This window comes from Haemaphysalis longicornis, unplaced genomic scaffold (assembly GCF_048455015.1).
Source record: "Haemaphysalis longicornis isolate Haplotype H1 unplaced genomic scaffold, Haemaphysalis longicornis Haplotype H1 scaffold_1, whole genome shotgun sequence".
NCBI lineage: Eukaryota > Metazoa > Arthropoda > Arachnida > Ixodida > Ixodidae > Haemaphysalis > Haemaphysalis longicornis.
Window position 1 is genome coordinate 82,324,934 of NW_027526203.1, and position 27,845 is coordinate 82,352,778.

The following is a 27,845-nucleotide window of genomic DNA, read 5'->3' on the forward strand; positions in this document are numbered from 1 at the left end:
CTGCGTAGACTGGCTCAAATTAACCCACTTTTCATAGTCTATCCGGTTGATAGTCGGTAATTATTTTATAAAGCGCGAAAGAAGAAAAACTACCATGCGCGGTCTGCGGCGGCCGCACCAACTAAAGACTGTGACGATGGGAGGAGATGCACAGTGATTGGACGATGTCCAAGGTTAGCGTTCAAACAAGTTTCGGTTTCGGTTCTGTAAAACAACATGCTTGACATCCGACGGCATTGTCGGATGGGCATTATCGATATCTCAGTAATCGCCGTACCGCGCTTCTGCCATGTTGTCGGCTGTAAAATGCCTAAGATAAGCCTCCCAAGACGGCTTGGAATCGCAGCAATCACTAGCCGAGGCCTACGCAGTGGATGAACGCCCTCCGCGTCCCCGCAGACGCTCAAATGCCATGCGCTTTCCCCCCATATTTGGAGCTTGCCTCACCCACGCCTGTATCGGGCAAAGCGTGTTCGCACCAGGACAAGAGTCTGTTGATTCTGGCCTGTGCTCACTGCCCGCAAGCAGTCGGTGCTTATGGCAACAACACGCCAACGAGAACTTGCTAGCGCGTCAGTGTCAGCCTGCACGCGTTCTGTGAACTAGTTCGTGGAGCAGTGATTGTTACGGCCCAAAAATGGTGAACCCAGTACAGAAAACATCGGCCGAAAACGAAAAAGTCAACTTATAAAAAAAAAGTACCCTTGAGGATTCAAACTTGTGACTTGCAAAATAACATACCTAGCGCTCCAGATCGACCACTTGATACAGAGTAAAAACTAACAAACTAAAGAAAGGCACATTCTTCTATTCACAAACGTGTCGTGGCTCAGCTTCAACTGAGCGAATTGCGACGACCCGTCGGCGGCCGGCGGACTAAACTCTGGGCCGTGCAGTAGCGCAGTCAAGCCAAGTCATCTCCTCCTGACGTCATACGAAAACGCCACAGAAAATGGGCGAGGATGCAGAGAGGAGGACGGCATTTTCGAATTTATTTTTCTACTAAATTAATTCGCGTAAACACCCTCAGAGTGGTCGAAACATGGCCTATGGACTCCGGACTACAATTTTCGCTAGTAATTCCGCAATGCTTACAAATCACTTCAGTGTCCCTTTAAGGTGGCTGTTGTGCACTCTGCCTTTCGTCTGCCTGCCGGCCATGACGCCTGAGGGCACCAGCCAACTGCGACCGCCTGCTACGCTCGCCACAACGTTTTCCCACCTGAACAAGGACCAAACTAAAGTTGAATTGTCACCTAAGTCTTTTGTTGGCTGAGGGCCGAGAATGCAAGTATGAATAGGGCATAGAATACAGATGGAGAGGCCTCTCTATCTGTTTTCTGAAGTGCTGTCTGCAGTCAAAGTGTTCCGCCCTGGAAACTTTTTTTGCACTATCTTAGAGCCAGAAATTAGTCATGCTGAGTTGGCGTTCATTGCACTTCTCTAGGCGCTGTGTCGCTCAGCCCCATGTATTGCTCAGTTCATCCCAAGACATCAGACCTCTCAGACTCACCGGCCTGCAATATGTAACTCAGGGTCTAGCGATAAGTCCCGTGGAATGTAAAAAGAGAACCCTGAACCGTGGTTTTACAGTGTCAGGAACATGTAGGTTCTCTGCTATTTAAAAAAAAACCTATGTATTGCTTCACTGTACCGGACCAACCCGGGCCGGCAGGATGGCCCGGGTTGGCGCACCACTTCTCCTCACACACATGGGCAAAAGTATGGGCAAATGATTGCTGTCAGTGTGAGTACAATATGTTGTACGCAGTGCGAGCTTTGTCAACTATAGGATAGATCAGGTTAGTTACCTTAATACCAAAATGAAGCTTTCCCGTACTTAAAGGGCATTCTTCAGTTTCTTCTGCTTATCTTTAAAACTTTTAGCACACGCGAGTAATTTTAGCATTTCTGTCTTTGTTCTCTTTAACAAACAGCCCTGCTTATAAATGTACGCAAGAGAAGACAGCTGCAGCCATGGGTTGCAGTAATAAAGCTTTTTCTTCAGTTTGCAACACGGGAGGGCGGAGATTTCAATTGAATTCAAAGAATCGCAGGGATGCCTTCCACGGGGTGAAGCCCGTAACATCGATCAGCCTCTTCTCGGTAAATAAATATTTGTTCTCTTTCTCTATCGTAAAATAAAACCAACCCGGGCTTTAAAATAATGTCAGGACCCGGAAATGCCACCTCTCTTTCCGAAGTAGCCAAACCATTGCATGATTTTTTTTCCTATTCCTCCTCCATATCCATGCACACAGTAACAATAGTAGAAAACAATCGTTCTCTACTTAAAAATAAGGTCAATTAAATTCTGTGCCTCACTTTTTTCTAGCTTAAGTATAGCTTACTTTTCGATCCGATAACTTTGCAACAAGGCACCCTTTCAACGCAAGTTTTGTTCTTGTTTCAACATTTTGATTCAGTATGCGGTAAGTGTCGGAAGGCAAAAGTTACATTTGATTTAGTTTTGTGAATACGGTCACCCGAAGCCTCCTCAGGCGGTTTCTCGGAAGACCAATTCCACCTTCGCACCCTCGTTTTGGCTGCAGGCGAAATTGTGGCTCCATGTTTCTCGGTATAGGCCTGATAATTTGTGATTATTTGTACATACGCGTTTCCTCCCTCACTTTTAAGTACACTGCAGAAGTCTCTTCTTCTTTTGATGGACGGAAGACAGAGCCGGGTGGAGAGAACAGGGGGGAGAGGGGCGTCCAGTGCAGGTCGGCACCCCCTTTTCGCAGGCGCCCTGGGCGATCGCCCTGGTCGCCCACCCATAAGACTGGCACTGTACACACCAGTTACTCCGGTGGACCGGGTGTGCGGTCGCATGAAGAGGACATAGTATGTCGGAAATGGCAGCAATGTGCTTTGATTCCCTTTGGATGTTATACCGGTCTTACGTCTGGCCGTTATTAAAGTTTGGCTGCGTCTCGTTCTTAACCTGCCTTCTGCATTGACTATCGTTACACCCATTAGAGAGACACATCTTTCGCAGTTGCCTTCGCCTGCCTAGGTTCATTTCGATTCGGGTATTGTACCTAGATGCATGCATTCCAAAGCTCTGGGCAAGAGTTCTACTGCTCACTGTTCAAACCTTACTTTGCATGTATTTGGCCCCTCCGTGCTCCCGATTTATTCTTTGCTTCACGTCAGCCGAAGCGGGTTTCACTCGAAGTGCAGTTTGTGTAAGCATGCATCGCTCATATTTTGCTTACCTTACATGAGGTAATTACAGTGCCTAAAAGAGAAGCAGAGTTTTTTTTTTTTTTTTTTTTGAAACGTGCTTAATATTGCAGCCAAACTCCTCCCCTACCCACCTTCCGCTGTCTACTAACAGCCCTTTTAAGTACCCTACATCGCAGTCGAATGCATCGCAAAGTGCTGAGAAAGCTGGAATTTGAATTTTCTTGGAATCTCTAGAGTGGAATGTTTTGTTACGAACTCTAAACTACACGCCCATTTTTACGGCATAATTTTTAGCAATTGCTGTCACTTTACAGAATAACATTATACTATATTATGTAACTGAACCATTGTATCGTCTGATTCCATTTCGGTTATTTCTGCACTTAATACTTGTTCAGAACCCCACCACTGTACTGTCCGCATCTTTTTTTCGTTCCTGGACACGCGGTAGGTTTCGGGGCTTATGGGCTTCATGGGCAACGAGATGGTGGATAGTCTAGCTGAGGGGTCTCAAACACGCGGCCCGCGGGCCGGACCTGTTGATTGCGGCCCGCCTTGCGCACAAGTGTCTTCATTCATTTACTGTAATTTGCTTTTTTTTACACACCCAAGGTGGTCACCATGTGTTGAAGCATCACCGTGCAACAAATATTTCATATTTCAGAATCTGCGTCAAGATTTTAGTCACTCTGCAGATCGGTAGCAATGTTCCTCCAATGCTGACGCCAAATTCCATGCCGAAGTGACCCATAATATTTACAAGATGTGGGATAGGGCCTGTTTCTTTCAAATGCCAGCGTTAGCTCAGATTTAGTTACAACCGCTCCCCCAGTTTACCCCACCCTCTCCATCTTCGTTTCAACACCGTCTTCGCTGTCCCGGTTCCTGCGGAACTATATTTCGTGACTGCGGCCCGCCCACTGATGTGAGTTTGAGACCCCTGGTCTAGCTGATCTCACCATCAGGGCCTCCTTTCAATTCGGCATCCAAGATGCACCTCTTTTTGCACCCCCACGTACAAGAAGATTTTGGCATGTACACTGATGATCTCTTGTCTAAACAAAGTACATGCATTTAATCTTCAGTTGGAACTCTCCTTCTGCTTTGCAGGAATGCGAAGTAACCTTCACTGAGCTGCAGTGCTGGATTCCAAGGTTCGATTTAGATAGTTTAAAGTTATGTCTTTCTGACAGTGAACCAAGTGCATGGTGCCAGGTACCGGAATAGGTCGAAGATATTTTTTCTCTTTTGCCGCCGCTTCTGGGTAGCTATAGACCAGTGGTTTTGTAGGCGCTCCAATTAATTGCATAGGGCTGGCCCTTTTTATGCCACTTATTTTCTCTTTTGGGACAGCAATTCTGGGCTGCGCTACAAGGGAAATTTTAAAATTTTATTCAAGCTTATCTTTCTGCCGCAGGTCGCTTGAATAGTTAAACTACAATTATAGGGCAATTCGGGTTTTTAGCAGAGTGTACTGTAGTGAAAACGCCATTTTAAAATTATTCCCCTATTTTTTTCTTAGAAAATGCATAAAAGGGACACTGAAGCGAACTAGATAGTTTGGTTCTGACAAAAGCTTGACCACCACATAACCCTTTCAGAATTTATTCGGCAATAAAAGATGCTTTTATTGCCAAGAAATTTCTAAGTAAACAATGTGTTTCTCTCCCTCATTCTTTTCACACCATTTCATGACATTTTGCGTGAACACCAACTAGAAGCGAGTGAGACAGCAGTGTGGTCTTGCAGGAGCACTATAACCTACCGAGAGAAGCATTGCGGCCACAGTAGCCACCAGTCACGCTCACAGCACTATCCTAACAGTGCATGCATGCAACAAGAAAACATGCTAGCCCTACTCACCTGTGGGTGCCGCTTCATGTGCTCCTATCTCGGCATGGCACGGGACGCTTGCGAAGCTTTTGTCAACGATGGCGAAATGTGAATGCCCTGTACACCTTGTTACTTTGGTTACCTACAAGATGACAGAATGTTCTCGCTCTGCCAGCATGATGGTGCCGTAAAAAAAATAATGACTTCACTGGTTGCATTTCCACAGCACGGACACATTCTGCCCTTCTGGCCTGGCCACCGTAAATAGGACAGTGCTTCAAGAAAGACAGCGGTATGGCCTGAGCAGCGAGAGTAGACTTGCCCGCTTCCATTAGCTAGAGGCGATTTCTCTGTGATGACGAATATGCTTCAACTAATTCAGTGGCGGTGTTGAAGGCTCCGAGCTGCAGCAGACAATCCGTGGATGCATTAGGAAAATAGGTGTCTTCAGCCAGGCGCACGGTACATGGGGCACGGAGATCTGATCCACCTAGGCACAAACCTTGTCTCCACCCATACTCTAACAGGCACGCCGCTGATCCGCACTCGCGTCTTTGTAGGCGCTGAGGCAACGAGGAGGAGATGGCCGTCTACATCCTTCAAGGGGCCATGCAGAGATAAAACACAAGTTTGGTTCATTCGAACGATTGCCTCGTAAGAATAATACTGACACCACTTTTAACGTAAACTTTGTTCAAATAAGCTATACTATAATTAGGAAAAAAAGGAATGGCCATGCGACTCACTAGCTCCCGCACTTGAACTGTATGACTTCATGTGCACAGCCATGCGGTCGGCTGAGGCCGGCAAAAGCGAATGAAAGTTACGCAGGGCTTAAACTTGCAGAACGTGCTACAGTGTATGTAGACCACTTATAACGTATGTCGCGGGAGCCGCAAAAATCCGCACTATAAGCGGTACCGCACTATAACCAAAACGTGCGCGAATCCAACCAAACCGCAACCCACCTCTCAAGTCAGCCTTTATTTATCATGACTCATACGCGCGGCACTTAAAAGCGAAGGCCTGGTGTTTATATCGTATTTTTTTTATCACATCAGCTTACACATTGCAAGCGCGGTCTTACAAACAGCGAGCACGGCTCCAACTTCTGCTGTTTGTGTTTTGGAGGATCGTGGCTGCGTTTTTAGCGTCTATGAAGAGATACCGCGGTACGTGATAAAAACGCCAACGGAAGTTTTTTTTTTTTTTATTACCCCACCTTGTATTCACGATGCCGAAGGCGGCTGCTTATCAGCTTCGCGCGGATGGCTTGTTCGGAAAGAAAAGAGCGGTGGCTTATCTGCACAACATTCTAAAGCGTGAACCGCATGGAGCGATTTCTTCTCGCGAAAACATGCAGTGCCCGCCGCAGGCGCAGCGACTCCGGCCCAGTTACAACTGGTGTGGTGTGCGGCCAGTGCGGCGCAGTAAGAGGCGGCAACATGGCGTCGGCTGTGGCCGTGAAGTGGTGCGGGCAGCTCCAGCGACCGCTTCTAACTTCTCGCTGAAATGCCGCACAAGCCGCAAGCGAGGATGCTCACGCAAGAAAAGAGCTGATAATACAGGCGAAAATAGGAATATAAACTGCCATCCACGTTGCTTGTGAAAGCGCCCATCAAAATACTTTCCGGCGCCAGGTTTCGATCCCACGACTCTGCAGGCGGAACGCAAGGTACATGGTGCTTTGCCCACTGCGCCACAAAGCCGACACAGAATGGAACGTTACGGACGCGCCTTATATCCTTGACTCATTCAACCGTCGGCCACAGGTGCGCCCTCTCCCCCGCATATTCCTCGCCTTCTCTCCGCTCGCCCACCCTCTCTCGCCGCGTTCGGTTCGGGCGCACAACAGGTGGGGACGTGCGCAACACCCTCTCTCGCCGCGGTCGGTTCGCGCTTAAACAACGCCACCTAGACTGGAAAGAATTTCCTCTAGGTGGCGTTGGCTTAAACCACAGCGTTAAAAAAACCCTGGAGACTTATAGGGCAGAGAAACGGGAAATTAAGAAGGAGGGATTCTATGGCAATACGAGAGGCAGTGCGTTGCTCTTCGAGGCACGGGCAGGGTGCCTGAGAACCCGGGCATACGCGGGTAGCTACAGGCAGCAGGATGAAATGTGTGCATGCTGCGGCAGTGATCGGGAAACTATAGACCATATTGTCAGGAGCTGCACAGAGATACGGCCACCGCGGGGTGAGGGGGAAACGACGCTGGCGGAGGCTTTGGGATTTGGGGCGAGGGGGAACCTCAACTTCAAGGCCATAGAGGTGACGAAGAGGCGACTGGAGTGGTGGTGGAGGAAAAGTAGGGAAGGGATGGGTACGAAGGCGGCGTAATCATGCGGAAGAGAATTTAGAACAGCGAGGGGAGAAAAAAGGGGGGTGGGGGCGATGACTTTAAAACAGAAAAGAGGGAGAGATGGGAGGGAAGAAGCAAATCTATAGGTTAGCTGGGAGTAGGGCAAGTAAAAGTAATAAAACCGGCAAGTCGGTTGCTGACAACCGACGCCCCGATTCAAAGGGCAAGCCACTAATCATCATCATCATCATCATATGTCGTTTAAGCCCGCTCCGGTAGCTAACATCTGTGGCGTGATCGTGACGTCAACATCACGCGTTCGTGTGGTGGCGCGATTTCGGCGCTATAACTAGAGTGAACTAGAATTCTAGTTCACTCTACTATAACACTCTCTCGCGAGGGGCATTGGATTGGATTCGATTGGCTTGGATTGGATTAAAGTGGATTGCGTTGGATTGTGTTGCGTCATAGCCGCGCCACGTTGCGTCATATCCGCGCCACGTTGCGTCATAGCCGCGGCAGGGGGTTCACGGCACGTTTCATGGTTTCACCATCGACTTCATCGACAATGTCTACGCTGGAAGACAACAATTACAACAACAACCAATACGTAATTCATACGAATTAACTCTATGTCATACGACTTGCAGGCGCGCCCCCCGCGGAAATGCTCTGCATTTGATCGTGCCCCTCGCGAGGGGGATGTTTCTTGACTGCAACACGGAAATATATTTGTGTAATTCATCCTTTTGCCATAACAACTCGTTCACTTGCGCTAAGATTTCGAACGAAGGGCACTAATGAGGTATTGACGGCGGCAACGGTTTCGTTTGCACGGTCTTTCAAGCGGAGTGCATAACACTCACCTTCTGTTAGAAGAATCAAACATTCTGGCCTCGACAGCTGTCTTCCGATGCGGAATTTCCCACATTTGTCACTCCACAAGCACTCAATTCCCGTGTTTTGCCAGTCCTCTCAACAACTGATGGACGCAAAAGCACATAACAGCAATAACAGTCACGAAAACAGTGTTCCGCCACATAGAAACGGTGGGCCGTTGCAGCGGTTTCAATTTGAATTGGCGGCTTTGTGGTTGCGAATTCAGAAACGAGGTGGTGCACCAGTCGGCTGTTCGTAAAAAAGAAAGCAGTGGCTTAGCTCGGCTATGCCACGATATACGTAGCGTGAGCTAAGGTTCAGCTGGTTATTCTTAGGTTTCATGGTTGTCTAGGATTAGCTGATTATCATGCTTACTGCTGCTAAAACAATTTCCAATCCAATTGAATTCAGTACAGTCCAGTCCAGTCCAGTCACTGCTCCTCGCGCATGCGCAGCACGGCTCTCCAGGAGCCACGCGAAACGGCTATCAAGCGGCTCCAGCGCAGCGTCAGACCTGGCAACTGCACAACGGAGGCGCACAGCTGGGCACGCGCTGGCGCCAGTGCGTCTGCCGCGGCGGCTATGACGTAACTCCTCTGGAATGCGCAGACCGGCGAATGTGCAGTGCAGTCCCAATGGACCTCTCCCTGTATGTAAACACCGTGACGTCACGAAGCGCACGTGCGCGACGGGTGGCGCCTGCTGGCGGCCGCGAAATGCGGCTTCGGTTGGCAGAACGCGCCTGCGCCGCCGGCCCGGCCTGGCCGCGCAGTGCCCGAAAGGAATGGTGTGCCGATGGTTCGGGCCGTCGCCCCGTCGCTGGCCGCCTACATTACACGTGGGGGTCTAGCTATCCTAGCTGTGGACGTCGCACCTCCATGTAGCTTTCTGCACCAACAACCTCCGCAACACTTTCGTATATGACGAGTGACGCTTTCGGATAATCAGTGCGTGACAGAACAACATTAACGAGTCATTCTGAAGATTGGTGCGTTTGCGACGCGTTCCAAGAATGTTTTGTTATGATGCTTTATGTTAGGACACATACCAAGGAAAGCTCATTCATTGTTGTTTTCGAGGTCCGCTTAAGCTGAGCGCGGTGCCTCAGGCAGCGTATACGCTCCCTTCTTGGTATCGTTGCGTCGCCCGGATACAGTGGCTTACGAACTATTTAATGTCGAGGGGGAAAGGAAAGGTAAAGCATGAAAAGATTTAAAAGTAAAATTAGCAGCAAGGAAACAAAAATATAAAGAGCAATAACCAAAAAATTATTCAAATAAAATTATCGCGATGATGTCGTGCTCTACGTAGGTGACCGATTGCTTTGTTACATTTTTCCCCAGTAAAATCGCGAAACGGCTCATCGCCATTGTGAGAGTAACATAGCAGCCACATATTGTTAGTGCGTATAGCTTTCGACAGTGGCACTGAAATAATTATCGATACTCATTATTTCATGATAGTTAAAGTTAGTGTCCTTGTACACCCGCTGAATTCGCCGGCGTCGGGAGGCCGCAACAAAAGAATACATTCACTGAGTTCGTTCGTTTAGGGCCTACAGATGACGAGTTTTTTCGAGACGCGTGAGCGGCCCATCTCACGATGCTACATGCATGCGACGCAAGCATATCAGTTTTGCCGCGTCCTCAAGGCATAATATATTTGATCAAGGCAAAACTTTATTGCATTTACAAACAATGAATTTCGTTCGTCTTGAACAGATCTCCCCATACGACCAAACTTGTCGTGGTCGATTTGGCGGCAGGCGGCTATAGCGGATACTTCTTCGAAACATTTATTTCGCGTAGCTAAGCAGGTCAGGGGGTCAAGCATTCATTATATTTTTAATACAGTACTCTATCTCATCAAAACATGACAATATTTCCCAGCAAGAAAGTTTCCATCTGACCCCAACCCCCGGTACTATTTCTGCTGGTGCTGCATGATAGCAGATGGTTAATAAACAGCATCATTTCATGGCAGTCATCAGCGCGGACTGCCAATGTAGACGATATGACTGCGCTTTGAAGAACAGCAGAAGTTCGAGAATGAGAAACGTTGCTATGAGTAAGAGCGGACGATGTCGCTGCTTGGGCTGCTCGCCTCTTCGGCGCATTGCGCGCATCCACAATACCTGCCGAATTTACCTGTTTGGGGACGCGGCAAAGCCTGAAGCCGCTGATTTTGCTCGCACGATTTGCTTAGCCGAGAGCACATCAACCCACCGGCATCAGAAAACCTAACACATAAACACAAACTCCACTTTTGCGCGCGTCTAATGCAGCCTCACTGCATACGCGCCGCGCGCGGGTCCGAATGTTTTGCCAACCACCCTCCCGGCCACACCTAGCACGTGCGCTCGCCGTGACGTCACGGCCGCCGCGTGACGTACCCCGGGAGAGGTCCATTCTCTACACACCCGTACTCCAATTGGATTGGATTTACAATCCAATCCAATCCAATCCAATGCTCCTGGCGCTTGCGCTGCACAGCCCTTCAAGGTCCACGCGATACTGCTCAACCTCGGCCAGTGTAGCTTACGCTACAAATAAAAGTAAATGTACGTAAACTCTTTTTGCAATTTGTTTTCTGAGCCGGGCGAAGGCAGTTGAGACTTGCAGAGCGCGGACTTCACTACAGGCCCCGACGCCTGTGGAGCCGCGAAGGCGCTGGAGTATTGAGCGTTATCAGGGATACCTGCGGTGGCCGGCCGCCAGTGGAGAGGCCGCGGCGACGTGCTTCGCAACCAAACACGCGTTGCGTGAACCGGCGGCCGGAACGCGGAATTGAATCTCCCGCCCTGAGGCCGCTTCTACGAGTCTCGCGGAGAAGCATGCAGATGGCGCCACGCGGCCGCCTAGAGGCAGAAATGCTTCCAACCCGTTCTCGCCTCTCCGAACACACAGAAACATCCCCCTCGCGAGGGGCACGATCAAATGCAGAGCATTTCCGGGGGCGCACGACGTTAAGTAGTTTGCGTTACGTTAATGTTGTTGCACTTGTGGCAACTGCTGACGAGAGAGCGCTCGTCAGCAGTAATGTGAATGAGTCAGCGATATAAGGCGCGTCCGTTGTGTCACATTCTGTGTCGGCTTTGTGGCGCAGTCGGTACAGCACCAGGTTCATTGCGTTCCGCCCTCAGGGTCGAGGGATCGAAACCTGGCGCCGGATGGTGTTTTTTTTTTATATATATAGTAGGGACAACGACGGTGCGGACTACGGACGCCAACGCGGGTGACATCGTGAGTTACTGAAATGCTCTGCATTTAAAACACCGCGGTGGTAGGCCTAAACATCTCTGGTGCGGCCAGCCGGCTGGTCGGAGCGTTTCGGATCTCCCGCCATTAGGTGCGCGTCTCCCCATTGGTGCAAGTCGTCAGGCTCCTCCCACTGACATGCACTGCCACGCAAAGAAGCCACCGCGAGCGCAAAATCGTCGACACGAGCGTGAAAAAAACGCATGCGCAACACCGTTTTCGCACGAATCGTGTGCGAAAACGGGCCATGCGGTTAACGTTTATTAGAAACAACTTGCCGGGGGCGGACGGGGACAGGGGTTGCTATCTTCCGAGGTGCGTCAAGCAAGGTCATTTGTGGTTATCACGTACGCGTGAACTAAAGGGTGCCTATTCTTTTGTTGTGTGTCGAAGTTAGAGGAGAGCAAGGGGTGCGCACTGCGTCAGATGGCCAATTTCATCCTTTTTTTTTCTTTTGCTACCATAAAACAATGTCCCAGCTGCGCCGGTCGATCAGCAGCCCCGCCAGAAAACCGCACTATAAACGGTATTGTGCTTCGGCCAACCGCATCTTAAGCGGTATGCTTATGCATTGAGTTCTATGGGAGGTGAACCGGTGGTCACAAAAACCCGCGTTATATCCGGTCCCGCACTATAAGCGTTTACGTTATAAATGGTCTACACTGTATTTGCGCTTAAAGGCCAACTGCAACGAAATTTTCGGCCACTTAAATGCACTATTTTCCGGTAGTATTACCTCAAAAATTGCTACCTGCAAAATTTGGAGGCCCAAATATGTGTCGCTGCATCGTAAACGAAGATCAAAAACGCTCTTTTCAAACCGAAACTGGAAAAAAAGGGCGGCCATCACAGACGGCCAGAAGTGACGTTACATTCAGGATTCAAGTGGGCCAGTCGGCGGATTCTCTCACGGCTGCCTGTGAGAAGACAGTGCGCATTCGATATGTTCAGCACTCAGAACATGCGCAAAAAGGGGTTGGGAAGTTCGTGCGACCATTACTGCTTGCCTGTGAGCTGCAGAGACGCTCCTATAGTCATCCGGTAAAATGTAAACACAGGCACAGCAAGGCGTCGTGGCAAACATGGGAACTAAGAAATAGGTTCCCAAAAGGCAGTGTTGAGCGCTAAATGAACGCCGACACAGCCAATACACCCTGTGCCGACCGAACTGAGGAAAGCGTCGAAACATGCCGGCTAGCGTGTAAAAATTTGGTTTCAGCACATGTTATTAAAGTTCAAATCCAGACTTTTATTACCTATTTTTGTTTATACGGGCAGTTTTGTTTCTGTTAGCAGGGTGCCCGCGCCAAATGTTTAGATAATGATGCCATGCATTGACGAAAGCACTGCAGTGTCTTCGCTGGCGTCGTGAAACAATGACCTTTCCCGAGGCTCAATGCTGCCAAATGTGCCCCCACTTTTTATGTTTTTTTTCCTAGCTGGTGAGAGAAATGTTGCCAACAGTGGCTAGTATTTATTTGTTTTTTGACGAGTTGTTTGAATTGTATCAATCCCGTGCAGTTCGCCGCGTGCTGCACTTGTTCGCGCCCCGACCGGCGCGATGACAGTGACAACAGCGTATGCCTCGCGTCGGCCGTACTCGCACCACTCGCACTCTTGAACAGTCAACTGGCCGCGATCGTGCAGTGAGCCGCTGGGCCACGGCCGCCTTGTATCCATCGGGCGGCCGTGGCTCAGCCATCTGCCGTACTCGTTCATGCCCCAACCGGCCGTGACAACAGCAAACAGTCTCGCGTCGGTCGTTCTGCATATTGCACACACAGTATATTGAGCTTGTTGGCCGTTCTGCGTATTGAGCTTGCAGTGCGCTGCACGGCTGCCGTAGTCGTTCATGCACCGACCAGTCGACCGAGAACCTGCCGCCGCCGTCGCAACCATGAACTCGGCCGTTGTGCAACTGCCGTACTCGCTCGCCGACAGTGTATTGCCTCGCGTAGGCCGGCCTCAGCACTCTTCGAATTTGCTGTTCATTTCCCAGCAACCCAGAGCTTCTTCAGCTTCTCGAATTACGGAAACGCGTGAAAGTAAGTATTCATGCAAGAGGCAGGAATTTCACTGCCCACTCACGTGAGGCCGCGCGTAAAAGGGCTACTGAGGAAAGGCGATGGCAGCACGGGAGTCCTTACTGGCCCGTCACATCCTGAAGTTCGCCGCAGTGGCGACAAGCTGTGGCGACACTCCGCTAGGTGCTGCGTCGGCTGAAGTGGCATGTTTTCGAACGGTTTTAATAAAAAAAACTGCGCATTTATGGAGTTTAAAATTAGGTTGGCCTTCAAATTTATGGCACATTCTCTTTATAGCAATAATAATGGTGGGATAAACAGTGGAAGTTATGAAAGTACACAAGTACCGATGTGTACTGCTGTTGGTATTGCGCGCACTATGCTTGTTTTAGCTGCACAGCACCGCGGCTCTTTGGGGTTGTCTCAGACAACACTGGCCGACTGGCGTAAGCGACGGTGTCTTATGTGACCATATTAGTCGAGCGAACGCCATGTTTCACGAAACTATTATTTTCTACCCGAACAAAAACAAGCCAGGTACAAATACGGTCAAAAACAAATTAAAGGCAGAAAGCGGTTCGCCGCGGTATGGCGGTGCCATCTAGGTTGACCAACGGTAAACGAGGCTCCGCAGCACACCAAGTTAAGCTTGAAGACCTGTTCTTATGATGTCATTGCAGATGTCATGAAAACACATGATTTGGCGGGATATAATCAAAATTTTAACTGAAATTGATTATTCTCTCAGTGAATAAAGCATCGTTTGCTTCCGGAGAAGCGCTGGGGGCACTATAAATGCGAAATTCTTCGAATAATACAAACTTGTATTTTGTCTGCATGGCCCTTTCAAGAGTGCACCTTTGTTCAGGTGCGATTAACACCTTAAAGACAGAACAGAACAAGCTCAAAAACCACAGGTGTTACATAAACAGGCACTTTATTGCCACAAATTTATAAACATAATGAAGGACACAACCATTAAGTATTGTATTTGCTCGATTATAACGAACCCCCCATTGTAACGCGCAGGCAAGTTTACTAGGGCACATTCAAAAAAATAATTAGATCGGATTTAATGACTGAATCCGGTTCCAGTATGCGCCGAAAATGCGAGCTGCTGCCGGCTCTTCGTGCCAACTGCGCCGGCGCCACGAGCCGTGGTGCCCCTTGCATCCCTTCTACCCCTCAGGAAACGAGTTGACTGTGCCGCTTATAAGCAAGCTAGGGGAGGAGGAAGCGTCGATAATATGTAATCGATTAGCATAGGTGCGGGCAGGAAAGCTTTAAAGCTCCTGCTGGCATTAGAACTGGAGCGGGGAACAATGGAAGTGTTTGCTACATCAAGCGCCTTCATAATTTCACATGTGCGGGCTGATGGTTCATTCGCTGTTAATTTATTAATTCCACCTGGGAATGTTCAAGTTCACAAAAATGCCCATGCTCAGGGCCAGTGGCATGACATGAAACCGTGGCTCTGGTTTGTTAACACCAACCGCGAAACCACGTCTCCGGGATGCCGCGCGTGACGTCGCTCGGTTCCCTCGCTATCGAAAGGTAACATTGCCTTGCGCTAGATGGACGCTTCATAGTGGCAGTACCTATTTGGCACCATAATGACTGAAGCGAGGCGCTATTGCAGAGCAACAATTGACTAAGGCATGCTCATCGAGAAATGGGTACACTACACCAAAAATTTTTCTCGGGATGTTGACGGCTCTACTGGATTGGACTGAGTCTGATTTCGCAATTAGTGAATGCCCATGGCTATGCTGTCGGCCGCTGTGATGCCACTTTCGATCTTGAGCCCTACTAAGGCACACCCAAATTTGAACATTACTTCGAGCGAAAAAAAGGTGCGTGTTACCCTCGTGCAAATTCGGTAGTCCTGCAATGAGCTCCAGAGGATGCAGGCACTTTGAACATTGCAACCTCGCCCCCACACTCTGTGTAGCTAGTTTGGTGCATTGCCTGTGGATAAGCTGGCATGAGCCAAAAGGTAGAGAGCATGGCCTGAAGTAACAGGGTACCTTGCACTGTTATCCGCGTCTCCGTCGTCTACTCGTGTGGCGAACTGTGGAGTTGCCAACAACCATTTAGGTGGATGTCAAACTTTCCTTTGCAGAAACCAACTCCACCTTGGGGATTTCCCCTAAATCTGTTGAACCATGGGGAAGAATACAAGAATACACTTTTGGACACACAGGCCCTATAAGAGTTCCACTCCATTCCACCGCCAAAAAAGCACTGCTCAAAATCAACTAAAGAGTGTATCTCCCTCTTCCTTTTGTGTTCGTTTTATTCAAGCTGATTCCCCTCGAATATGTACCAACTAGCACAGACCACAGCCATTCTGAACTAAAGAGAGCGCAGGCCCAACACCAGGCTGCATTGCTGCAGCAGGCAGCCTGTTGATGCAAGCTGAGCCAGCCTTGCCCCCTCTGCCAGTTCATGCGGTGACAGCAGCAGTGGTGGGGGCAGACATCTTGCTGCGAATGTCCTCGTAGCGACGCAACTCCGCCTCTGACACCGAGGGCACGAGGTCTCCAAGGGCCGCCTGGAAGTCCTCCAGGGTCACTGGGATGTCGGGGCTGCCGGCAGGAACAAGGCCTGCACATACAGGCAGAGAGAGAGCATTGGTCTCTTTTACTTGCCAGTTCAGAACAGCTCTGAGCAGTTCATGGGCTGTCCAGGACGGCTCTCGCAATAAAAATCTATGGGCAAGAAAAAAAAAATTCCGGGCTACACTGGAGCAGTTTTGGGCAGTCCAAAATGAGAAATCAAGGAGACCTAAAGACGACAGGCCTGGTGAACTTCCATGTCAAGAGTGTTGTTGCTACACACAGAGAAGAGGAACTTTGTTATACAGTAAAACATCATTACAAGAGGCACTGTTACAAGAGACACTTGGTTATAAGAAACATTTGAATGAAAACGGCTGGGTTGGTTTTCCTAGTTCGCCGTGTTAGCAACATCGCATGCAAGGGACCTTAGTTACAAGAGACACGTCTTTCGGGTCCCTTGAGTGTCTCTTGTAATGATGAATTTTATTGTATTATCTTGAATGGCGACAGACCCCAACAAGCTGAAGTCCATCACAAAATACTCGCAAGCTTTGGACATGCACTCAGACTGACTAAAACTGAAAGAAGCCCAGATGTAAAGGCATTGTTTTTGCAGTAACTCTAAGTTATGGTGTCCTGAACTGAGCCTGAAAATATCCCTCTTAAAGGGACACTGAAATGATTTGTAAACATTGCTAGGATTACTAGCGCAAATTGTAGTCCGGAGTCCATAGGCGATGTTTCGACCACTCTGAGCGCGTTTACGCGAACTTATTTAGTAGAAAAAGCAATTCGAAAATGCTGTCCTCCTCTCTGCACCCTCGCCCATTTTTTGTGGCGTTTTCGTGTGACGTCACGAGGAGACGAGCTGGCAATTGGTTGCGCTACTGCACGGTTCGCCGACCTTCCGATCGAGTCAGTCGGCACAGCGTTTAGACCGCCGGCCGCCGACGGGTCGTCGCAATTGGCTCGCTCAATTGAAACTAAGCCACCACACGTTTGTGAATGAAAGAATGTGCCTTTCTTTACTTTGTTAGTTTGTACACTGTATCTAGCTCCAAGTCGAGTCAAGGTCGCCTCACACAAGCGCTGCACAAAGGCACATGCGACGCTTTGCTGACTTTACGCTAGAAGGAAAATCTAAGGCCACTTGAAGGCGGGAGAAGAGTCAACGAAGTCAATATTGGTACTAAGAAAATAAAATCAACTGAAGCTTTTACTGTACAGCACAAAACTAGGGAGCAGGAAGCACTTTTTGTGCTGGGTGAACAAGCACAGCGGTCAGCAGCACGACCGCACATCTGCGAACGCTTTTCCGTCCAAGAAATGCAATTGCTAGACGTGAGATATTGTGGAAGTTTGGGGGGACGCTTACTGCATGGGCGCTATACGACAAATAGTCACCTAAAGTACTTCAAATGATAAGGCTAAATAAAAGTGTAAACTGGTTGTACATTATATACCTTATATATCCAGCATCGGCTGAGCTGGCCTGTGGCCGAGTGGTCTAAGGCGATTGGTTATTGTTATGCAAGTCGCAAGTTCGAATCTCCAAGGGTGCATCGTTTTCTTTTTTTTTTTGCCAGTTCATTCTTTCGTTTTTGGCCGATGTTTTCTAAACTGAGTTCACCATTTTTGGGCCGTAACGTTCACTGTTCCACGAGTGAGTTTGCAGAACGCGCGCAGACTGCCACTGACGCTCTAGCGAGTTCTCGGTAGCGTGCTGCTGCTTGCGGGCAGTGGGCACAGGCCTGAATCAGCACACCCTTGGCCTGGTGCGAACACGCTTTTTACGATACAGGCATGAGTGAGGCAAGCTCCGAATATGAGGGAAAAGCGCATGGCATTTGAGCGTCAGCGGCGACGCAGAGGGCATCATCCACTGCGTAGGCCTCGGCTAGTGATTTCTACGATTCCAAGCCGTCCTGGGAGGTTTATCTTAGGCATTTGACAGCCGACAACATGGCAGAAGCGCGGAACGACGATTACTGAGATATCGAGAATGCCCCTCCAACGATGCCGTCGGATGTCAAACATGTTGTTTTACAGAACCGAAACCGAAACTTGTTTGAATGCTAACCTCGGACATCGTCCAATCACGGTGCCATCTCCTCGCGACGTCACAGCTTTAGTTGGTGCGGCCGCCACAGACCACGCATGGTAGTTTTTCTTCTTTCCCACTTTATAAAATAATTAACGACTTATCAACCGGATAAACGATGAAAAGTGTGGTAATTTGAGCCAGTCTACGCAGTGCAAGCAAAACCGGGAGCTTGACAAATTCACTTCAGTGTCCCTTTAAGATTTCCGTGATGCTGCAAGAAATAATTGGTTAGACTGAATCAATGAGGGCCCCACAGATTTTTGGCTTCACCTCGTACCACAGCAGTTCTATGGTATTTGTTTAACAACAAAAAATTATAAATGCCTCATTGATAGGGACATAGCCACAAACTACGACAATACCTAACCATGTCAAGAGACGAGAACCATTAATCACACATTGATATGGAGAGTACGTAGCAAAAAATGGCAGAAAAGCTGTAAAATTAGCTAAGGTGAAACGATCATTTTTTTGCAAATAAATTTAGGTTAGAACAGTTCAATAAAAAGGTCGTAGAGCATGTGAAATTGTGCACAAAACCAAGTTCCCAAGATTTCTCTATAGCAGGTATTCTTACGACACTTGAAATAAACTGGACAAGAAAAAAAAAAAAAAAAAAAGAAAGAAAAGTAGCACGAAGTCACGGTGAAAAGTGCATGCTGATAATGCCACCATTTGCGCCCACACGCCACAGTATCCAATGCGAAGGCGTACTTGGCCGTGCAAGTGGCTGTCAGCAGTCATTTGAGTCTGGTGCATTTTCTGTAGAGCGTCTGAAAATCCTCCTCAACAAAGTGCTCAAAGAAACCCCCTCGTTTGGTGTTCCTGTTGACCCTAAACGTACACCCCAATGAAGCCTTCTTCCACATCCCCAATGAGGTGCAGGTGTTGTCCTCAGAGTCCACCACACTTCGAACCTGCTCCTAGACTGGGTGGTTTCACATTAGGAGAAGTACTCGGGTGCTTCTGTGAAGCACCAACATATATTAAAGATCTTTCCTGGGCTTCTCCACCACTAAAAATATTGGTCTGCCTGTCTGTTTATCTGTCCATTGATTCAGCCTTCCAGCCAAACCTTAAAGGGGCACTGACACAAAAATTTTGCATCTTCATTTTTTTTTGTTGTGGTAAGTAGCTGATTGATAAATGACCTATTTATCATGCATAGAAACCTTATCTGCTTCAGCGGGCGATGGTTGTTTAATTAGAGATGTTTTTAATGTGGCCAGTCGCAGTTTCAGCTTCAGCAGGTGCCGCGAAAGGTTGGATTTTGTACAAACAAAGCTGTCCACGTGACTGTCGGTGGATATCACAGAGCAGAGCCTCCGTAGCACTGTTGATTCCGTGTCGGCGGCAGTTTCTCCTATTGCCCCAACGTACTCATCTCGTGAGCTGCTTAATTAAAAAGCGACTGTGGACATGATGCAGGCGCTGTGAGTGCAAATCGCTGCCGTGGCTAGAGAATGACGCGCGACGCTCGAGGCAGACGCGCGATGGGAGCAGCCGGCCGGTCTGCCCACAGGTCTGCCTAGAGATGTTAGGCTCAACACTGCGGTGAATATTCGATTGCCGCTCTCGTAAGCGGTGCAGATGACGATTTTTAATGAAATTTCCATCACATCATTACCTCCTTCCTGGTATCTCCAGCTCTGTTTGCGCGATGAGTGCCATTTAGTGGAGCGGTAGCAAGCTATCACTCCAGCCACCTGCGCACTGTTCCAACAGATGGCAAGCACGCATTGCAAAGGCAGGAAAACTGAATTGCATTGAACAAACTCTCATTCAATTCGTCCTGAAAGGAGCGAGAAGGCAGGAGAAGGGCACGAGGGGTGGAGCGCAGAGCAGAAAATGAATTGCAGTGGAATCTCAGTGATACGAATCTCAAGAGGCAGCAAAAATATTCGTATCACCTGAAAAAGTTCTCTGTTTGTGGAAACATGCTGTGCACGCGACAGGAGGTGACAACATGGCGTCAGCTCCTACCGTGAAGGATAGTGAATGGGTGCATGTAGCTCCAGCAACCACTTCAAACTTTTTTTATTACAACGCAGCTCATGGCGTAAATTAATGTGTTCATGTGGGAAAGGAGCTAATAATGTGGGCGAAAACTGCACTATAAAATGTCACCCATGCCAAATATCCACCGTGGAGGTGGCCCAGCCAGCTGCTGTGAGTGTTTTGACATTGCCGCCATTAGATGAGCGTCTCCCCATTGGCGCAAGTCGTGAGGCTCCTCCCACTGCCACGCACAGCAACCGAGGCAGAAGCTGCTGCCAGGGTGCCGGGCCAAATCGTCAATGCGGGCGTCAAAAGAACGCGCCCATCGCCGACACGCACGAATCTGGTGCAAAAGCGAGCCATGTAGTTTCACGCGCATGCAGCGCAGGCACCACGGCAAGGCGACGACAGGACAGCTAGAGCACGAGGCATAGAGGGAAGCGAGGAATGTGGAGGAGGTGAAATGGTGAGAGTACTCACCATCAGAAATGAGAGGGAACGCCTGATCGCCGCCCCGGCCATGAATTATTCAAAAAGTACAATACAAAAAGGAAACTAGAGGCAGCTGAGCTGCAGATTACAGCAGGAGATAAAAGAGGGGAGGGAGAAAGAATGGGAGCATTGAGGGTGAAACGTTCTGTTCGTTCGTAGCAGCACTTCTCCCATCACTATTGTAAACACTGCATGAGGTGGATTACTACCGGCAGGGGAGGACTAATGCCATAACCCTTTTGTGCCCGCGCGCAACTGAGGCCGCACGGTTGCACCAAGACTACAGTTCACTGTAACAACACTCCCTCTTCTTGTCCACGCCGCCGTCGCCTGCTCACAGCTCGCGCATTCGTATCACCCGCCCCGGAATGATAAATGTGTACGGATCATCCAAATTCTTTTACATTAGATAAAATGCATTTTGGCTGGGGAATTTTGAAAATTCTTATCACAACGAAATTCATATCAACTGAATTCGTATCACTGGATACTTTGCAGGGGTGGCAGACGACCATCGTCTTTCGTCAACATTTGCATTGAAGCAAGCAGATGCGCGGCCAATTTTTTTTTCTTTTCTGTCTGTTGTTTGCTGTGGTCAGCCACACATCACATCATCTCGCGACTAAAAAGGCGAACTTTCAAGCTAAATATAAGTGTTTTTACATTAAAATTTCGAGGTTGCCAGAGACCGTTAAGCTGCCACATCGCATCTGGAGCCCCTTGTGCAAGCCCCCCCGGCTAGTGTGCTCCAGAGCCATGAGGCTGCGTGGTGCGATTAGTCAGCGAAGCTCATTAGGCACGTCACGGTGTGAAAGCGCTCCGTTTTGCACAAGGGCGTGTTGCGCGTTAGCAGGTGGTCCCACCTAAACTTTGAACAATATGCAGAACCTTCGGAATTGCCAGACAGTGCGTGAACATTCTTGCATCACACAGGCTCCTCTTCACACATGCAGGGGTGAGACAGCTAAATCTGCTTTGGGAGCAGTTTTTGAAGCAGAAGAACCTTGATTTGGAGCAGAACGACATTTATTATGTCACCTTCGGTGCCTAAAAAATCAAATTTTTGGCAACTTGGAGGAGAAAACTGCACTTTTTAATCGGTTTCGAACGTGCATAACACTGAAACATCCTTTCAATAACACTCAAACAGCCTTTCAATAAAGCTTTTTTCTACCGAAGCATCACAAGGTATGAACAGCACTACCTTTTTACAAACCATTGTTTTTACTTCTTAGGCTCTGTGCATAGATAGCAGGAGTGCTGTCGAAGATATTGAATTGAAAAACTAAGCAATCGTGAGGCATTTTTATTATCATGTGGATACCGAAATTAATATTTCGGTATTAATTTCCCCGGCAAAAGTTGCGCAAAGCGAGGGTCACTGACAGTCGTCGCACACCACCAGCCCTCCCATTTCAATCCCCAAGGTGCACGTTCACTACGATCGTAATTTGAGTAACGGTGGTATGTTTAGCCACCTTTCTCTTGGTATTAAATTTCACTTCAGACAGATGAACCATTAGTACTAGCGTGCAATAATAGCCCGTCCCGCTATCGGACACTGCTTGAACATTTTGTGGCGATGTAGCCTGCGCCGCCACTTCGGCAGTGTCAATCGCCCCATTCCAGCGGCTCGCGAGCTCGCTGTCAAAGGCAGCAATAACTCAGCGTTTTATAACACTGCAATGAGTCCGAAATTTCATTTCAAGCACGCACTGCTCCTCACACTCAAGGCCAAAATATGGCGAATTCACGGGCATCACTTTGTTTTGATAACTCCCATCTTTTGAGTCACGCAACTTCCCGCAACAACTCAAACGACTAAATGCAAACCCAGCCGCCCCCATAACCAAAACCACGGCAGAAATCGGTGAAGAGCACTCTGCCTGAACCCCGGGCAACCTCTTCGCCCGGCGGCCACGTTTTCCAATCTTCACCACACCAAGATGGCGGCGCCCATTTATGTTGTTCCGGAGATACGGCGCTCCGAAAATTGCTGTTTTTTCATCAACTTGAACAAGCAGTCTGTCACCTCCGTACACAGAAGTATCTTTTCTGCAGGAATTTGCAATGGTTTTTGGTGGGAAAACAATAAAACTCACAGAATATTAAAACATGTGCAACCCGACATTGTCATTTTTCAAAAAACTGTCTCGGGGACAATTTTATGCCGTTTTTTTATAAAATTGGGGGTGCTGGAAAATTGGGGGTGCTGGAAAATTATGCCATCAGTAAGCATTTTCCCCACTGAAACTGACGGGAGCGTTAAAATCCTTGGCTCTCGGGCTGTTTCGGAGCAGTTTGGCGCAATTTTCGCAATTTTCAAGCTTTTGGAGCAAGGAAAACCAGTTTGTATCAAAACTGCGCAATATGCGCAGCTGTCTCACCCCTGCACATGCACTTCTATGTGTGTGTTTGCCTTGGAGGCCCTAGGGCCTCTGATAACCTAGCAAGCCTTTTTTATAATAATCATTGGATAATTGTAACGCGCTTATTATGACATGCATGTGCGGCATAATATAGAATTAAAATTTCCCACACGGGCCGTGTATACCTATGGAGTGCATCGTGTTACACGTTATGGACAGATTGACAGATTAATGGTTGCCTAAGCATGCTAGAAAAAGACAAGCAGGTTACTGTGCATCCCTGAGCAATACGATCATGCAGTGCTTGAAGTGACACATCGAGGCTCTTTCCAGCCACCAACATTAAGAAGTCTACAACAGGCTCACATAGTAGGCGCTTGGCCTTTATTTACGGGGGAGCATAGAGAGTAGCACTGCAGCTAGGTTGGTTTTTCTCTCTTCCACCATACAATAAGGAGCACAGATCCAGAGTGACATTTGGCAGGGAATACCAGGAGTCACAATGTGTCAAAGGAAAATATGTAGTTAAGCAGTCTATGCAGACTAGGCAAATAAGGAATCGGGCTAGTACGGGGCACAAAGAGGCATTTATAGGGAATGTAAAGGGGCACTTAAAGGCCAACTGCACTCCAATTTCACTTTGACCAAATTTATTTTTAGTGTAGTAAGTACTACCACCAAAACAGCTGGGACACGAGTGGTAGCTCCATGAAACGCCTCGTTAATCAGTCAGAAGTGTTAAAAAAGCTCCGCCGCCAACCACGCTGCACCTGCAGGCGCATTGCGTAAACAGCCATGCAGCGCCTGTGATGCTCCAGCCAACGGGGCTTCTTCCTCTGGCCAGCCACACAGCTGGAGAACGGGTCGAGCTCTGCTGCAAACGTTTCACCCATTTGCTGGCCCTTGCGCGCGTAAAGCTTGCGCGCAGGCTTGCTCCCGAGCAGCTGACTGTCCGGCGGCTCGCTGGACGGCTGCAACGTCACTAAAATGGCCGCGCTCTCCTCGCTTTCGGTTTCAAAATCGCCAATTTTTGCTGACTGTTTGTGGCGTCCACACGCGTAGTTCAGCTGTTGTATTTTGCATCTTGCTTGCTTTTTCAGAAGACTATACGGAAATAGTGTTTTCAAGAGGTAGAAATTCTGAGTGCAGCTGGCCTTTAACGGGGGAGGGGTCTTTAGACGATTTTTTTTATTTTTAGTGCCAGCTAGATGAAAACTGGCAGTCTTCATGAGTTTTTTACACTGATTTCAAATATGTATTTGTTTTGAAATAGCTTTATTTGTTCAAAAAAATACAATGCCTTAAAATTTATTTACTGAGGCATTTCTTACAGGGGTTTAGAGCAATTTCTCTTGATGAAACTCAGTAATGATTTATATGGATATAATGCCAAAGGCTATGCTATTTTTATTCATTTCAAAGACTTTTGCAATGCATGAAAGAGGTGAACATTTGATATCAACAATTCGTATAAAATTATCTCATATTTAGTCATTTTTGCAAATAGGGCAGCAATGACACAGTAATAAAAATAGCATCACCTGCTAGACCAATTCAATACGAATGCAATGGTACCAGTCTTGTCATCCTAGCCAAAGAGCAACATTACAAAACCCCCCGTAAGGCAGAGCATGGTCTTGCAAGAAAAAAAAAAGAAACTGAGAAAACTGCATGTGAAGCTTCAGATCATGGTAATCTTGGCTATAGCTACAGCAATATAATTAGCATCATTTTGTAGCTCTGTTCTTCACGTAAACCTGACGTAAGACTGATGTAAACCATGCGAATACCGTACAAATTGTGAAGGAAAATTAAATTTTATACTGTTAAACTTCAGAAACTGTATATCCTCTTTCACCTTTTCTCAGAGCCTTTTCAGAATACAGAAAGGCACAAATACCATGTGCTGTTATTTCTGTGCTACCAATGAGACTAAAGCACAGCAGCCACCCAGAACTAGAGATTCTCCTGTAATGCTTCTCAAACCTACAGCAAGGCTCTAGGTGAAATGCACTTTGGTGATCAATGCTTCAGTGGTACAAATAGCATCACCTGCTAGACCAATTCAATACAAATGAAATTATACCAGTCTTGCTATCCTGGCTCAAGAGTAAGATAAGGAAACACCCCGTAAGGAAGAGCGTGATCTCACAAAGTAAACTGCAGAGCTGCACATGGACCTGGTGATCAATGCCAGAGTGATACAAACAGCATCACCTGCTACATCTATTTATTGCAGATGAAATGATACCATTCTTATCATCTTAGGTCAAAAGCCAGATAATGAAACACTTGGTAAGGCAGAGCATGACGTCGCAAAATAAGACAGAAAAATCTTGCTATACAGCATAGCCACAATATAAAAAGCGCCTTGTCACTCTGTTCCTCAAAAAAAAAAAAAAAAAAAAAAGCCAAGAATGCTACCGTACCACAAAAATAATCTGGAAAGCTCTATGCAAGTAATGAAAAACCTTTGTAAACAGCGCTGGAAAACTACACTTTTTGCTAAACTTCACAAACGGTGCTTCCTACTTCGCACTTTTTCAACGTCTATGCAAACTAAAGGAAAGCACAAACATATTGTGCTGCAGACATTTTTTTTCACAAATAAGACCAAAGCGCAACAGCTATCTAAATATGGACGTTTCTACGCGGCGCTTCTCGGACCAAATTCATACGTAAGAGGTGATCTCGGCCTGCCGGCACCGCCGTCTTCTACGGCGTCTTCCGTTGTTTTTTTCGTATGCTCGCAGCGTGTAATTCGTTGAGGTAAAAGTTTCCAAGCATTGCGGCACGAGACAAAAAGACGTTGTGACAGAATCACAGTCACCAACGGCAGAGAAAACACACCCAAATTGAAAATACTGCGGCGGCGAACGTGCGCCTGCAAAAACAAAATGGGGGGGAAAAAAAGAACAAAAAAGAAAAGAAAGAAAGAAAGAAAGAAAAAAGGCGGCTGAACTGCGCCGGCCAATCAGGGACGTGGAACGGGGGGGCTCGACTCGAGTGCGCGTGCTCCTGCCAATCAGCAACTTGTAAACAACCTTCGGAAAATCGGCGCTAACGCTTGTTCTCCTCATGCGACGCCATTTTGAGATAGCGCAAAATACACACAAAGAAAGCAGCTACAAAGCGAGCCCAAGATGGCCACCACCCATAGAGTTTCTTAGCAAGTATACTAGAGAGGAAACTGCGCCTTGTAAGCCATGTCGTCGTGGGAGTTAATGGGAAGACCCCCTTTTAGGCTTGGGCTTGGCATGACAATTGGATTCTGAAGCTGTTTTGGGAATTTGCTTTCTTCACTATGCATTAACATGTTTACGTGCTACAAGGAAGCCGAAATCCTCCCTGTTGTGTGGTAGCCGTGTTCGGTGAAACAGCAGGCAGTGCGTGATCGCACCTGATGTTGCTCATGCCGCAGTCGAAGGACACATGACTGAGCGGATAATATGACGCCGCGAAATTTGTAGCCGACTTAAAGAAGAAACAAAACGTACTTCGACGAAGACAAGATATGACCACGGGGATACGACAGATACGGGCGCTTGTATGCGTCCTATCTTGTCATCTCGCACGACTGTTTAACGCCACGTTTTCTTTTTTTTTGTTAAACTAGTTGGCGATTGGTGCACTGGTTCAACAAGGAGGCAACGTTTTAATAGGCACGCTCAAAAAACTTTCCAAACTCTTCAAGCAGCTTATTATTTGCAATAATGGTAAAATTGATATAATCAGTGTCTCTAATTAGTTCCCCCCCCCAAAGATTAACCTTGTTCATAACTACAACCTTGGCCTGCGGAATAGCAGGCACAACAGTTCTGGCAAAAATACGCTTTACTTCCTTTTTCCTTAGTTTTAAAACAGCCTGTTTTTATTTTCCACTTACATAATTGCACACTATTCTTTGCGTTTTTGTGGCACTTTCTTTAAATTTGCGATCACTAAAACGTTCCAATCCAAGCCAATGATGAAACTAAGGCGAGCGCGATGTATAATGGCGGTCCATGACGACACAGACGGCCTTGATGTGAGCCGCATAGACGCTAGTGCCAGATTCCTCTCTAGTGTATATTGTAAAAACTCTATGGCCACCACCGGCAGTCGGCTTCAAGTGTGGCGCGCGCGCGAAGTTCAAGCTATTTTAGCCCAGTGTTCGGTGTTTTGCAGCTCCCGCTGCGTTGTCAAAGTCGATTTTAAGATTCCTTTTGATCAAATTCAGCGGTGAAACTTTTAGAGTAGGTGCTTGAAGGTATGAAGACTTCAAAAATGTGTTTTTCGCAAAATGGATTTTTTTTGCGATTTTTTACCATTCTAAGACTTGCGTCCCCCCTTAATATAGACTGGGCCAATGATTTTTAGCCCATAGATTTCAGGCTCCTTACTGTTCTTTCCAGAACTCATTCCGAAACAGAAGATACATTCCATGCCTAGAAATTGTAACTTAAGGTACTCATTTTCCCCGGTTATTTTCCTCACACTTTTCATCAGCTCTGCAGCAGTCACATCAGCTGTTCAACAAAACTTGTACAAGCCATTTGATAAGCATGTGTGTCATGGTTCTTTACAAGCAGCCTCCTAACAACGCTTGCTTCTCTGCTTTCATGATAAACTATGCCACAAGTAACTGAAAATAGCCAGTGGTCGCAACACCAGCTTAATTTGTTACCTTTTTCTGATCTCCCAGTTTACAAAGGCACCTTTGCTGCTAAATTGCTGTCAATTAGGCATGGCAACCTACTGTATTTATTCCAATATAAGTTGGCCTTTTTTTGGGGGGGGGGAAGACCTATAATCATGACCAAAGTTGGGCGAGCCAACCGTGGATGCAGAGTACCAA

General features: G+C 47.7%; 1 protein-coding gene across 1 annotated transcript in view; it reads right to left on the reverse strand.

The window, feature by feature from the left end:
- Positions 1-14,425: 14,425 nt before the first annotated feature.
- LOC144177807 (peroxisomal ATPase PEX6-like) overlaps positions 14,426-27,845 on the reverse strand; it is a 172,525-nt gene continuing 159,105 nt past the window's right edge. Inside the window, exon 23 of the mRNA XM_077705390.1 lies at positions 14,426-16,091. Coding sequence (XP_077561516.1) covers positions 15,931-16,091 — 161 coding nt within the window. The 3' untranslated portion in view covers positions 14,426-15,930. The remainder of the gene's footprint in view (positions 16,092-27,845) is intronic.